Raw genomic sequence first — 14,589 nt, forward strand, 5'->3', positions numbered from 1 at the left:
CATTTTGTTTTGTCCCTGTAATTTTGTTTTCTTCCTTTTTGCTTTCCTGGGGTTTGGGAAGCATTTTTGGAATTTTTGCTTTGATTTTCCAGCAATAATGGAGGTTGATTTATGGGTGGGATCGGTGAAATGCCTACTTTTAATTCCTGTGCTTATAACATCTATGTATTCTTTACTTTTGTTTTGCCTGGGTTTGGGTGCAGCTTCAATTTGAAGGAGCCATGGAGATGTTTGTAGGTAGTCTGTGTGTCCCCTGTGGGCATGGGGGAAAGTATCCCAGTATCTGTTTTTTATATTTGTTTATTGTAATTGTAGTTTTTAAAAGTTTTGTTTCGATAGTTTTTGTAGATGTGTTCTTCTTTAACTGTTTCCACTCGGTGCATCGTGAGTAGGGTTCTTCCTCTCGGGGATCGGGCTGTTTTAGATGACTATGGCTAGTTGTTCGCTCAAATGGTGCACCTGAAATATTAAGGGAAGTCAGTTACCGATTACAAAAAGGCAAGTACTTTCACGTCTCGGAAAGGAGAGGGTAGATGTCGCTCTGTTAGAAGAAACCCATCTTGATGAGAAGGAGCATCTGAAGTTGCAATAGGCGGGATTTGGCCAGGTGTTAGTTTCATCTTTTAACAGTAAAAGCGGGGAAGTGGCTATACTTGTTCAGAAGAATCTCCCATTCCAATCCTTAGATCAAATTAAGGATGAATATGGACAGTTCGTGATTTTCAAAGCTTTAATACATGGTGAGGAGTACAGTATTTTGAATGTTTACTGTCCCCCAGCACACCCCCTTAAATTTCTGACGGATGCGCTCTTTCGGTTGATTGCCCTTGGGACACGTCATTCTATTCTGGGGGGAGACTTAATCCGCCTCATGGATCCCACAGTGGATGGGATGCCCAGGGGTCCCCTGGGTACCTTCCCGCAGTCTAAACAACTGGTGGACTTAAGAGGGGGAGTTGGGATTGGTGGATGTATGGAGATGTCTTCACCTGGCAGGTAGGGCCTTCACCTTTATCGCCAATCCGCACAAGTGTTGCATAAGGATTGATATTTTTCTTGCTCCATCGGCTTGTTTGAATTTGGTTTTGTCCTTTAAAATTGGAAACATAGCCATTTCTGATAATGCAGCAGTGTATTTGGAGGTTAAGGCCGAGGTAATGGGGTAAGTTCGCGGCATTGGTGCATGGATCCTTTTCTCCTTAAGGATAATAAGTTTATCGATTACTTCTTGTGGGAGTTTAAAGCGTTCTTGGACTTGGGCACAGCCAGTAACCCATCTGTGCTTTGGGAGACTGTCAAGGACTATGCAAGGGGTATATCATCTCTTATTCAGCTCATCAGAAATGACCGAGGGGGGAGCAGCAACGTCTTCTCCAGGCCTGGCTGAAGCCAGCCAAAACCATATACTTTGAAAGGCCATCCGTGATTAAGTTACAGTGAATCACAGTGCTCCAAGCGCCTCTGAAATCCGTGCTTACTCAAACAACGAAGAGAGAGATCTCTTTCGTGAAACAAAGGTTATTTGAGTATGTGGATAGGCCAGGTAAATACTTGGCATATTTGGCTAGGAAAAAGAGCGTCCCCCAACCCAGCCTATCACATCTATCAGAGAGGTGACTGGGACTCTTTCTTCCTATTCCAAAAAGATTAATATGGATTTTACAAAATTTTAGTCCGGGTTGTATTGGTCAGAGGGCTGTGATGACAGGTTGGCAAAAATAGAGTCTTTTTAAGAACCTAAACTTTCCAGGTGTGACTCTGGAGCAGGTGTCCCTCTTGAATGATCCCTTGACTGTGCAAGATATATAGGAGATGGTAAGACAGCTCCAAAGTAGCAAGGCACCCTTCGGAATGAGTTTTATAAGGAATTTATTAATATGTTGGCTGGACCAATGCTGGATAGATGCAATTATTCATACAGTCAGGACTGCCTCCCACTCTCTGAGAGAAGTTAATATTTCTCTCATTCTCAAGAGGGGAAGGCCCTGGAGGACTGTGCTTCATACAGGCCTATTTCACTGCTAAACTCGGATTTCAAAATTTTACCTAAGACATTCGCGTTGAGATTGGAGAAGGTGTTGCTCTTTTTGTAAAGGAGGACCAGACAGGTTTTATTAAGGACCATAGGTCCTCTAATAACGTTAGAAGAGTACTGAACATGGTCCAGGTGTGTCAGCAGAGGTCTGTTCCGGGCTTGGTGGTCTCTCTTGTCGTGGAGAAGGCATTTGACTGGGTGCAGTGGCGGAATCTTTTTTGTGCTCTGGAGCATGTTGTTCTCGGTTAGGTCTTTACCAGATGGGTACAAGTGCTATATTGTGATCCTATGGCAGCGGTCCTTACTTATGGCATAAGATCTAATCATTTTAATGTCGGTAGAGGCAGCTGACAAGGTTGTCCCCTCTCACCACTGTTGTTCACGCTGGTGATTGAGCCGTTGGCGAAGCCTATCCGAAGGGACCCCAATATAGTTACCCCAGATGTGGGATCAGGGGCGGATAAGATCACACTCAGTGCAGGTGGTGTTCTCCTTTTCCTATCAAATCCGGCAGCGTCTATGCCTCATTTAATACAATGTATCAATTTATTTGGCTTGTTCTCAGGAAATAAGATTAATTTTTTTGAAGTCGGAGGCCATGTCTCAGGAATACCCGATCTTAAAGGTGAAATGCGATTCCCTTTTAGGTGGTCACAGGGAGGTTTTCTGTACCTCGGCATTTTCATTACTCCCACCTTTGACGACTTATATAAGGCTAACTTTGTGCACTTGATCCTACCTTATCGAGCTTCAGCGTTGGAAAGTTCTTCCAATATCTTGGTTAGGCTGAATGGCTCTTATCAAAATGAATATTTTTTCTCGGTTATTATATCCCATGTAAATGCTCCCTCTGATGTTGCCTCGGCAAACGTTACAGAAACCCAGATGTTAGCTCTGTTCTTTTGTTTGGTGTCACAGGCAGCTTCTCATTAAGATTGCTAAACTGCAGTTTCCCCAGGGAATTTTGGGGTGGAGGAGGGTAGACTTTCCAGACATCAAGAGGTATCAAATAAGCTCCCTATTATCTTTTGTGAATGATTGGGCTTGTGAGGATCCAAGGTCAATATGGCTGGATATTGAGGCCTTGCAGGCGAAGTGCCCACTTATTTATCTGTTATTTATGGATAAGATGAGGATAGTCACAGATTATTGTCAGAACCCAATTGTCATCAATACGGTCTAAATGCGAAGAGTGATGCGACAAAGCGAAGGCAGTTTATCTGAAACCTCTTCTCTCTCTCCTATAGTAGAAATGCCAAGATTCTGGTCTTAAGTTATGGGCATCCAGGGGAATCTCTTGTCTGGGAGATTTATTTGACCGGGTGGTCATGATGTCCTTTGATCAGTTGAGTCGCAAGTATGATTGCCCAGTAGGGACCTCATTTACTCCTTTCAGGTCAGGGACCTTATCCAGAAGAAGATTGCATCTCTCTCTCTCTGTATCTCTCTCTCTCTCTCTCTGTATCTCTCTCTCTCTGTATCTCTCTCTCTCTGTATCTCTCTCTCTCTGTATCTCTCTCTCTCTGTCTCTATATCTCTCTCTCTCTCTTTCTCTCTCTCACTCACCCTACATCACATAACCAACAATAGTATTCATCTTTATTTTCACATCCTTCCATGACCTTGTCCCTTGTCCATCCCTACATTCACCTGTAACATTAATACTTCTCCAATTCTAGCCTCCTGTTCATACTCAAACTACTTCAAACCACTATTGGCAGCTCTGCATTCAGCTGGGTAGAATCTAAGCTCTGACATTCTGTTTTTAAGTGGCTAAGTGCCGAATTTTGTTTGATATGGACTTAAGACACCTGAAATTTTTTAGTCTCCTAAAGACCCTATATAATTCATATTTTTTATTGTTAAAGTTAATTTGGGTAACTGTCATTTGGAAGCATAAGTCTTGTTGACTACTCATTTAGAATTACTTTAATTTATATATTTAGAAATGTTCTGTGCAATTATACCTCTTAAGTTTGTCTGCAAAGAGAACAATATATCAGTTAAGTAAGTTTGAGGTGTAGTCTCTGCTGCAATGTTAGTAAAATGATAATGGTGATTGAGGAATTTCTTGTATCCCCAGTATTTGTTGGGCATAATGAACTTTTGCCTCAGGACACTTGAAGTCTTGGTTTAATATCTCAGCAGAAAGACAGCAGCTCTGACAGTATGGCATTTTTCAGCACTGTGCTGGAGTGTCAGCCTATATTTTTGTGCTCAAGCCCATACATTTTACAGGTCCTATACTCAAATTCCAATATTAATTTGCTCGTTTAAGATTTTAACCAATAAGGAAACAGGTTAGTGCAGTAACTGAGGGATTTTAACTTAGATTATAAATAATACCTATCAAAGCAGAGCAGCAACTATATGGAGGTGTGATGATTCTTGTTTTCCAGTTGAATCCAGAGCACAGGTCAACATTTGGTTTCTTGGTCTGTTTCCAATGCATCGAAGGTCTTCCACTCTTGGTTGGAAGTAGGATAACTTCAAAATTCTTCCTGTGCATTCCTTGTTGTATAACTGTTGCTTAATAACTTATTTCTAAACTACAGACCATGATGTGATCAATTACATTGTTAAGTTTGATAGGCCTAGGTTGGATGAGAGTTCATGCTAATTAGTTTAAACGATGCATGATTAATCTTTAATTGGTTCTTAAAGGTGACAAACATTGACTGATGTTATCTCCCATTATCTTTTGACTTGCCTTAAATTCCTTAAATTGTCAATTATCCATGGTTTGATCCTCTTTTGTTATTGTCAGTTTACTTAAATAATAGGACAACTTGAAATATTCTTGACTTCATTGTTTAAAAAAGGGGAAGCATTTTCAGTTGGGAGGCAATGGTTGACACCTTCGAGCTCATGTTTCAATGTTGCCTAAATTGACAGAATTCCCATAAATGAAACATTCACTTATCACTAACAATTTGTTTTCCCTTCCAAGAGTCTTTGTTCTGTATGGTTTTGTTTTTGCTGTTGGAATGCTAGAAAACCGATTGCTACCCTTTATACTTTAAAGGCAAAACTAATGCAGAAGATACTTGTCTCTATAAATTGTTGAGGAGAAAGTGAGGTCTGCAGATGCTGGAGATCAGAGCTGAAAATGTGTTGCTGGAAAAGCACAGCAGGTCAGGCAGCATCCAGGGAACAGGAGAATCGACGTTTCGGGCATAAGCCCTTCTTCAGGGCTGAAGAAGGGCTTATGCCCGAAACGTCGATTCTCCTGTTCCCTGGATGCTGCCTGACCTGCTGCGCTTTTCCAGCAACACATTTTCAGCTCTATAAATTGTTTTAAAGTCTCAGTGATTAGGCGATTACAAACTTAAACACTTAAAGTTAGCTCTAATACCAAGTTATATTTATTCAGTTGCTATGCTTCAAATAGGGATCGGTTAGATCAGTTAGCTGGACAGCTGGTTTGCGATGCAGAATGACAACAACAATGTGGGTTCAATTCCTGCACTGGCTGAGCTTACCACAAAGGACTGTCCTTCTCAACCTCTCCCTTTGCCTGAGCAGTGGTGACCCATAGGTTAAAATAGTATCAGTTGTGTCTCTCTAATGAGAGAGCACCCAAGTTGGTTCAGTCAAACCATGGCAACTTTACCTTTATACTTACATCAGTACAAGGACACAGCTTTGGTTGATTCCTTGACAAGCCAGGAGTATACTCTCTCTGTCTTCTTCCTTCTTGGGAATCTGGATCGAAACAAAACTGATGTGTTTCAGCCTTACAGCTGTAACTCTAAACATAAGATTATTGTCTTCACCCATGGTGCTTTTCAAATTAAGCTAATCAGAGTCATTTAATGTTATGGTGTGAAGATCTACATTGGCTACCCTTAAGCAGAATATTATTGTGTGAGATTAATCAATAAATGTACTTTGATAATATGATAATTAAATTGAAATCAATCATGAAATGTTAGTTTCTGTACAAGTCCTGCAAGTCCTTAAATGGAACTCGAATCCTCAAGCTTATGATGCCTCAGTGCCAAAGATTATCATGTTACAGCCAAGCTAAGATATGGCTTAAAGAAAATGGACTAAAGCTTGCAAATGTGTATGAGATATAGTCTGCGAAGCCTGATTTTACATTTTGTATGAAAAATATGCAATCAACTTTAGTAGAAAGGCTGTTTAATGCTCCAGTCCATGCAGAGAAAATTTAGGAATGTTCTGTCACCTGTTAGAAATGTGAATACAAGATAGAAAAGTCCAACACAAATGAAGTGCTTGTATTTTTAAAAATGGACGTGAAGAATGAAAAACAACTGGCACAGAGCAATGTTTGTAGCATATTGAAATGTACAACAGTGACCAAGTCGAGCATTGTTATCCTGAGGGGAGGAAATGAAGAGATTTACCTGATATCTGAGAATAGAAAAGGCACATGCATAAAAAATTTGAATGAGAAAATCATATTGTGTCCAGAAGAAAGTCAAATATTCATCAGTCTGTGGGTAAGAAAAATACAAGGTGACCGAATAAATTACTGTGGCTAGTACAGAAATGGATCATCAACCAATGATGAACAGCCAGTGCTCTGTTGCTTCATTTCGAATCTCATTTACACCATTTAGATGAGTCTTCGAACAAAGAAAACCATTGAGGAATTTTGGAAAGGAAGAAATAGTTGTTTTTAAATATTGGAGGGAAACTTGCACTCAGAGTTTTTAGATATTTACCATTGGTTTGCCAGTCTGAAAATTTACATTGCCTATCTCCTCAGAGAAGGAAATAAGTAAGATAGAGCAAACCTTTATAGTACTGCTTATATGATGTTAAAATTCAGCTTATACTGTTAGTCTCTTCACTGTGTGGCAAATTTCAAATGTTGTGCCAATAGCGTTACCATGGATCTGTAACTGTTGTGAAGGTGGTATCTTGTTGTCACTGGAATTGTGGATGGCTGGAAGAGAAAGGAGCATCAGATATTTGCTGTTTTGTGCAGTAGTAAAATAGATGCTAAATCTTCAACTAAATGAAGGCTCTCTTTTTCTATTTATTGATATGTCTGAAAATAATACAAGGTTAGAAATATGGATAAATCTTAAAGAATAGTCCTTTCCCCCAAACTGGTAATTTGAAAGAGCATTCCTGCTTACTCTGGCACTTCAGATGTTTCCCGATAACCGAACAAATTAGTCCTCTTCAAGTGCATGTCCAGTTCTCTTTCTATGTTCCTATGGAACCTTTTTCTGCTACCCTTTCAGATGCTCCAGATCCTGATAAATCCCTGTGAATAGTCTTCCTGTTGTTTTTGCAATTCTTTGAAATTAGTGACCTCTGGTTAGTAACCCACGCTCCATAGAAAACAGTTTCTTTCTATTAGCTGTATCAAAACCTGTGTAATTAGAATTCCTACATCAGGTCTGTCCTTACATTTCTCTCCTCGAATGTGAATCTCTCCACTTTATCCCAGGTATGACCTTACTTAACAAACCTCTTTTGTACCCTGTTCAAGGTCTTTGCATTCTTCTTAAAGTGTGGTATCCAGACTTCTGTACACTACTCCAGCTGAGGCCAAATGGGTGATTTCTTTAGGTTTAGCATATAAGCCAGGAACAAAATACCAATGTTCAAAGTTATTTTTGGATAAATTATTTCTAAATAAATCTGGAAACTGGAAGATCATAAAAATTGTGTTTATCTATCTTTGAGATGCGTGTACTGCCTAATAGTTTAATTTTAATCTCACTCTGACTCAACCAATTTGTAGGTTACTTTGGCTGCTGTTGGACTCAATTATCCTTGCCACCGACTAACAGTCAGTAAAAGACCTTCACCTACACAAACCCGAGAACACTCTGAAGAGGTAAAGCAATTGTTTTCTTTTTACTTCCATTTAATTTAAAACCTGAAGCTGTGAATTTGCTACTTTTTTTGTGAAAGAAGACATCCTATAGAATTATCATATGGTTAGAACGCAGAAGGTGGTAATTTCATCTGTCACATCAGTGCTTGCAAAAGCATCTCAACTTGTTCCTGTCCTTTCCCCGTAACCCTGCAAATTCATTCTCTTTCGGTGATTATCCTTTTGGAAACTGTACATTGGCCCCCACCACTCTGTGACAATGCAAATCCTAACACACAAGTTGTTGTATTTAAAAAAAAAGCTTCTCCCCGAATCACCATTGCCATTTGTGTTTGCTGATACATTTGTATTAACACACTTGTAAAATAAGCATTCATTGAGCAGCATGAGGTGCGACTGGTGTGACTCTGATTCACCTGCTATTCTGATAGTATTTAAGAGTCGGGAGGAAAGACAACACAAAATTTGAAATGTTAGTAAAACGTTCTTGTTAATGTTACCATTAGTTGTCTTCAGTAAAAGCTACCTACGTTTCGTAAAGTTCTTAAGTCATTGTATTCTAACTTATCTTTTTGTGTGCAGATGAGAAATGCACACTATTTTCTTAAACTGTGTTTGGTTCACCCTTTCTAACTAAACCCACTGCAGCTTTACTGCTGTGCTTATAAGTAATGAACTTGCAGATTCTATTCATTGATGACTCTGAATAATTAATGAAGAGATTGGATTACTTTATATTATTAGTTTGCCTTTGATTCTGATTATATTGTACTCACATAATAAAAATGGACATTGTTCAATACATGTTTCTTTACATTGTAATGCAAATATATTTTAAAAATTTGAATACTTTAAATGAGGCATCAATTATTATTTTGTTTCAACGCTTTAGCCTCGGTTCTTCAAATACTATAGACCTGCTAATTTGACCTCTGTAGTGGGGAAATTGTTGGAGTGAATCATGAAGGAAGGGATAACTGAACACTTGGAAAAACAAAGCTCAATTCACCAGTGTCAGCACTGTTTCATGAAGGCCAATTGTGCTTGCTAAACTTGCTGGAGTTCTATGAGGATGTAACCAGTAAGGTGGATAATGGCGAACCTGTGGATGTGATATATCGAGAGTTCAAGAAGGCTTTTGACTCAATGCTGCATAAAAGATGAATCCAGAAGGTTAGATCATGGGGTTAGAGGTAGAGTATTGACATGGATAGAGGATTGCTTGACTGACAGAAAACAGAGGATTGGAATAAATTGGTCCTTCTCTGGATGGTGAACTATAGCTAGTGGGTGCTGCAAGGCTCAATTCTTGGACCTCAACTGTTTACAATCTATATAAATGATTTGCAAGCAGGGACAGACTGTAACATAGCAAAATTCGTGGGTAATACTAAAATAGGTGGGAAAGCAGACGGTGATGAGGATATAAAGTTTACAGATGGATATTGATAGTCTAAATGGGCCAAAAACCGGCAAATAAAGTTTGATGTAGATAAGTGCAAGATTATTGAATTTGGCTGTAAAAAGAAAAGGGCGAATTATTATTTTAATGTTCGTAGAGTGTGAGTGAATTGCAGAAAGTGAGTATGCAGGTACAGCGTATACAGCAATAAGAAAGACAAATGGAATCTTTGCATTTATTGGAAAAGGACTGGATTATAAAAGTAATGTTGTTACAATTATATAAGGTGTTTTTGAGAACACACCTAGAATACTGTGTCCAGTTTTAGTCTCTTTACTTGGGGGATGATGTGGTGACATTTGAGGCAGTTCAGAAGAGATTCACCGGAATGATTCCAGGGATGAAAGGGCTGTCATATAAGGAGCTGTTAAATAGCTTGGGTTTGTAAACGCTGGAGATCAGAAGAATGAGGGGACAATCTGATTGAAGTATATAAAATGCTGAAGGGAATTGATATGGTGGACATTGAACAGATATTCCCCTTTTTGGGACAGTCTTGAACAAGAGGGCATAGATGTAGAGACAGAGGAAGTAGGTTCAAAAATTGGCATAAATGACGCACAAACATTTGGATCAAGAGTAGATCACTGGGCCCTTTGGGCTTGCTCCACCATTGAATAAGATCATGGCTTATCTGATTTTAACATCAACACATGCAAAAACAGCCCCTGATCATCTTTCGTCCCCTTGGATTGGCAGAATACAAGTAATTGAAGTGTCTGGTGCTCATTTTTATGCATGATTCCCGATGTGTGAAGGTCACCTATGTGGAAGGAAGGAGTGCATCACTGGCTGGGAACCTCTTAGCACACAGGGTACTAAAGTATTTTTCAGTTTACTTCAAGGGAAGGCATTTAGTGACTTATAAGCGAGAGTAGAGAGCTGTATATCTGTTAGAGTAAGTACTTTTAAGGACAGGAGATGAATCCAAAAAAAAATGCACTGGATATTTGATTTCCTTTTTATCAGCATGTTAAGTCTTTCCCTGCTTCTGTCAGTTCCAATTCAAGAAGGTGGTAAAAGGTGTGTATTTAAAGTTTGGCATCAGTTGTGTGAAGAGGCCAGAAATTTTAGAAAATACTATAAGCTTTAAGACTTTAGAACCAGGACAAGTGTAATTGATACTGAAAAATGTCATGAAATATTACGAACTCCAGTGAATGGAAAGCAAAAATCTCAAGAAGTGATTATAAATAAATATTTTATGGATAGATTAGTATTGTGAGGACTAGCAAAGTAGTGATCAGGCCACTATGGAATGAAGAGTGGGGGAAGGTACATGAAAATGTGACAGAGATGCTAGACAAGTACTTGCCTTAGTTTTCACAGAAGAAGTGATGAGAGAGATGCACTGAGAATTAAGTTCTGCTACTCCTCAAGTTGCACTCTACTTATATGAATGTGTTAATGCAATCACTGAAATGGTCAATTGATTCCCGAGTGTATTACATTCAGAAGATAAGACATTTTCACCGGATGTGTGAACAAACTCAAAAAAATCTCATTTATTAGAAGCAGAACTTATTCCTCAAACAATTTGCCAAACTAGTTAATAACTAAACAATAATCCAGAAAGAGAATTGTATCCCCTTAATCCAACAAAGACATTAGACTCTGCAGAGAAAGTATGTTTAAAAAAGTGGAAAAACGCCCATTATTTTCCAGTGCTCTGTGAAACAATAGAAAAGTTTGATGAATTCTCTCAAAAACTGAGGTTCTTGTGGATCAAGCTGAACCTCTGGCAGTCGTAGACTGCTGCAAAATCTTTCAGACCAAGTTTTAGTTCAGATGGAAATCCAATTAGACCTAGACATTTGAATAAATGTCACAGCTTAGCTCTTTTTTTGGATTGGCAAAGATAGTCCAAATATTGAGATGTAAACTTTTAATACACAGATTTGCAAATTCAACCGGGGAGAGAGAGAGCTGCTTCTTTACAGCTGTTTTTTTTCAAATGTCTGCCATGTTATTACTTTTCTTTCTGCCCTTCCCAAGTGTTCAATGCAGCAAAACAAGGCCAACTACAATTGCTTGTCAACCATCATGGGACTGCCAAAGTCCCTTAATTTCAATACCTTCCAGTTTTTTTCACATTGTCTAAAATGGTCTGGTCTTTTCCAAATCGTCTAAGATATAAATTTATATATTCCAAGCAAAGGCTATATCGGGATTGTGGAACCATTATAGTTAGGTTGGCATTTGTTGTGGACATGATTATTTAAATATTAGTGGTAATTTTTTTAAAAAAGCCTCATTTAACCTTGCATACTTGATATTTCTTAAATGGATCCCAAGAAAAGCTGGGAACTTGAAATGGAAGTAAACCGTGAAATTGCGCACCAGTTTATCTAATTTCAGGTTGTGCTAAATTGTGAGTTGTGAGATTAAAGTTTGGTGTCACTATTTCAACAGGGCAGGTCACTTGTGCTGCCATGCAGATTTCTTGATAGGAGTAATGAAGAAAATCAATAAAGAAAATGCAATATCTTTGATTTGTATGTTTTGCTTTTTGTTTTAGTTATTTAATGCTCCTTTGTTGTGCTCAAATATTTTAACTTTCTTGCCAGCTTGTTTTCCTTTCCGATCATAGTTGGCTTTAATTACTGTTTTGAATGCGTCAATGTTAAGTTTATTAACATTAATTGTTTTCAATTCTTCATGCAGTGCACTGATGTTCACATGGTCAGTGACAGTGAGGGAGATGATTTTGAAGATGCTACTGAGTTTGGAGTTGACGATGGTGAACTTTTTGGCATGGTATCTTCGGGACCAAAGAAGTCTGCAATGAGTATGTTTAGAATACCAATATTATCCAGCATAACCTATGTCATTTCACAAAGCCATTCCATAGTTTACTACTTTGATTTTGTCATTGTCCTTTCATCATGATTTACAGCTTATAACTGCTAATGTAAAGAGAATGGTCATTGCTGAAAAGAGAAACATGTTGTCAAAGCTTTTCACCTTGCGTTTATCAAGACCAACTTTCAAACAATTACGATAGCAGAACAGAGTTTTGATTAGTTGGCAAGCATTGCCAAGGAATGGGCAAAGCAGCAGTAAACTATGCCCCCCCCCAATACTCCTAGGTAATTCAATAAAGACTCGATGCCCGAGCGCATTCCTTTTGTTAGCAGAGAATGGGTACCTCTGTCGGAAGGAATGCCTCTTCTAGCGAGTATAAATGAATCCTATTACAAGCTCAACCAATTGTTACTGTAGCTATTCGTACACAAAGGATTGTTCAGCAACTGTTGACCAGTTGCAGAATTGCACCAAAGGGTCAGCTTCTAAGTTTTTGTTTTTTCCACTCTTCAGTCCTTGAGACTGAGGATGACTTCCTTCTACTCCAGATTTATGGATCTTGGTGTGACTAAAATTTAACAATGGATCCACACACCCCTGCAGCTACAAATTTGAAGAGATGAGTGGATGGTATTTTCAGGTTTTCACACACACGCACACGCCACTGTTTACATCGGGCCTCCATCTGGACCTGTTTGAGATGCTCGACTTGGTTGGCATCTTTGTGGATGCTTCTTCTGCAGTTTGGGCAGTCTTGGACAAGTCATAAATCAGTGGGGATACTTCATTTGTTCAGATGAAGCTGTCCCTCTCTGCCTTCTGGTATCTGCTTGTCACAACGTAGCTTCAAGTCGAGAGCTTGGTTTGGAAGTCCTGTGTAATGCTTGTGGGTGATGTGGCCCTCCTTGTGCAGCTGTTTAATAATAACATGGCCTTCGGGGGTGTTGACATGAAAGTGGACACTTAGTCTGTCATGTATTTGCAGAATTTTTGTACAGGCATAGATGATATTTATCGAAGAATTTGAGTTATTAAACATACATGGTCCATGTAGACCAGGAGCTTGTTGCTGAATTTCAGATCTATGTCATCAAGTACTTTGTTCATCATATGATTGCTAGTTGCATTGGCATTCTGGAGGTTGAATTTGCTGATCAATGTTTATCATTGGTGAAAGAAAGCTTTCAAGGTATGAAAATTGCTTCACTTCAGTGACTTGCTGTTGCTCTTAAAAGCTGGGACAGCGTTGTGCAGCAGAAAATGAATTTTGTTTTCTGAATGTTTAGCCTGAGGCCTATTCTTTCATGCCTCTGAATTCATTTGGAGCTTGGCCTCTGAATGTGCGCATTGCAAGTATTGTCTGCCTACTTCAGCTCAATGAAGAGATCGGGGTGATCTTGTTCCGAGATTGGAGATGACACAAGTTGAGCAGTTTCCCCTTTGACCTGTAGGGAAGTTCCACTCCAGTGGGAAGTTTCATGGATGTTGCATGGAGTATTATTGCGAGATGGGTGGTAAAGAGTGCAGTTGCAATGTCACAGCTTTGTCTAACTCCAATTTGCGCACACATTGGGTGCCTGCTCAATCTATTCATGAGGATCACAGTTTGTGGGTTTTATGAAAAATGGGGTTAAATTACTGTAAGTAGCAAAATTTTAAAAGGATGCTCCATAATCCATTCTGTTTTAAAGAATTGAAGGACTTTGTGAAGTTGAAGGCCATGTGTAACGTTTTCTGGTGTCCTGTGCACTTTACATGGCTTGACTTGCTGTGCAGATCATGTCCACTGATTCTCTTGATGGAAGAAATCCATATTTTGCCTCCAATAGGATTACTTCAGCCACTGGGAAGAGCTGATTGCAAAAATTCTCTTTAATGTGTCTCCTGTGGTGGACATCAGGAAGACCCCTGTCCAGTTACTGAAATCAGTCTTTTTTCTTGAAGCAAGTCACGATTAAGGCATTTCAGATCTGTTCGAATGCTCTCCTCCCCCTAGGTGAGGGAGATCAAGAGTTCGTTACAGTTCTCAGGGCTAAAGGGATTAAAGGCTATGGGGAGGAAGCGAGAACAGGGTACATCGAACAGTACAGCACAGAACTGGCCCTTCAGCCCACGATGTTGTGCTGACCATTAATCCTCATGTAAGGTAAACCTAATGTACGAACCCTCAAATTTTTGTGACCATATGCATGACCAGCAGTCTCTTAAATATCCCCAATGACCTCGCTTCCACAACTACTGCTGGCAACGCATTCCATGCTCTCTCGACTCTCTGCATAAAGAACCCACCTCTGACATCCCCTCTATACTTTCCGCCAAACAGCTTAAAACTATGACCCCTCGTGTTAACAATTTCTGCCCTGGGAAAATGTCTCTGGCTATCAACTCTCTCTGTGCCTCTCATTATCTTGTACACCTCTAGGTCCCCTCTCTTCCCACTTTTTTCCAATGAAAAAAGTCTGA

At 39.3% G+C, this 14,589-nt stretch overlaps 1 protein-coding gene across 1 annotated transcript in view; it reads left to right on the forward strand.

The window, feature by feature from the left end:
* faf1 (Fas (TNFRSF6) associated factor 1) overlaps positions 1-14,589 on the forward strand; it is a 414,762-nt gene that overhangs the window by 251,374 nt on the left and 148,799 nt on the right. The window contains exons 9-10 of the mRNA XM_043699221.2: positions 7,764-7,859; positions 11,986-12,109. Coding sequence (XP_043555156.1) covers positions 7,764-7,859; positions 11,986-12,109 — 220 coding nt within the window. The remainder of the gene's footprint in view (positions 1-7,763; positions 7,860-11,985; positions 12,110-14,589) is intronic.

The sequence above is a fragment of the Chiloscyllium plagiosum genome, unplaced genomic scaffold, assembly GCF_037043375.1.
Source record: "Chiloscyllium plagiosum isolate Xiang-an unplaced genomic scaffold, Cpla_swu_hap1 HiC_scaffold_9, whole genome shotgun sequence".
NCBI lineage: Eukaryota > Metazoa > Chordata > Chondrichthyes > Orectolobiformes > Hemiscylliidae > Chiloscyllium > Chiloscyllium plagiosum.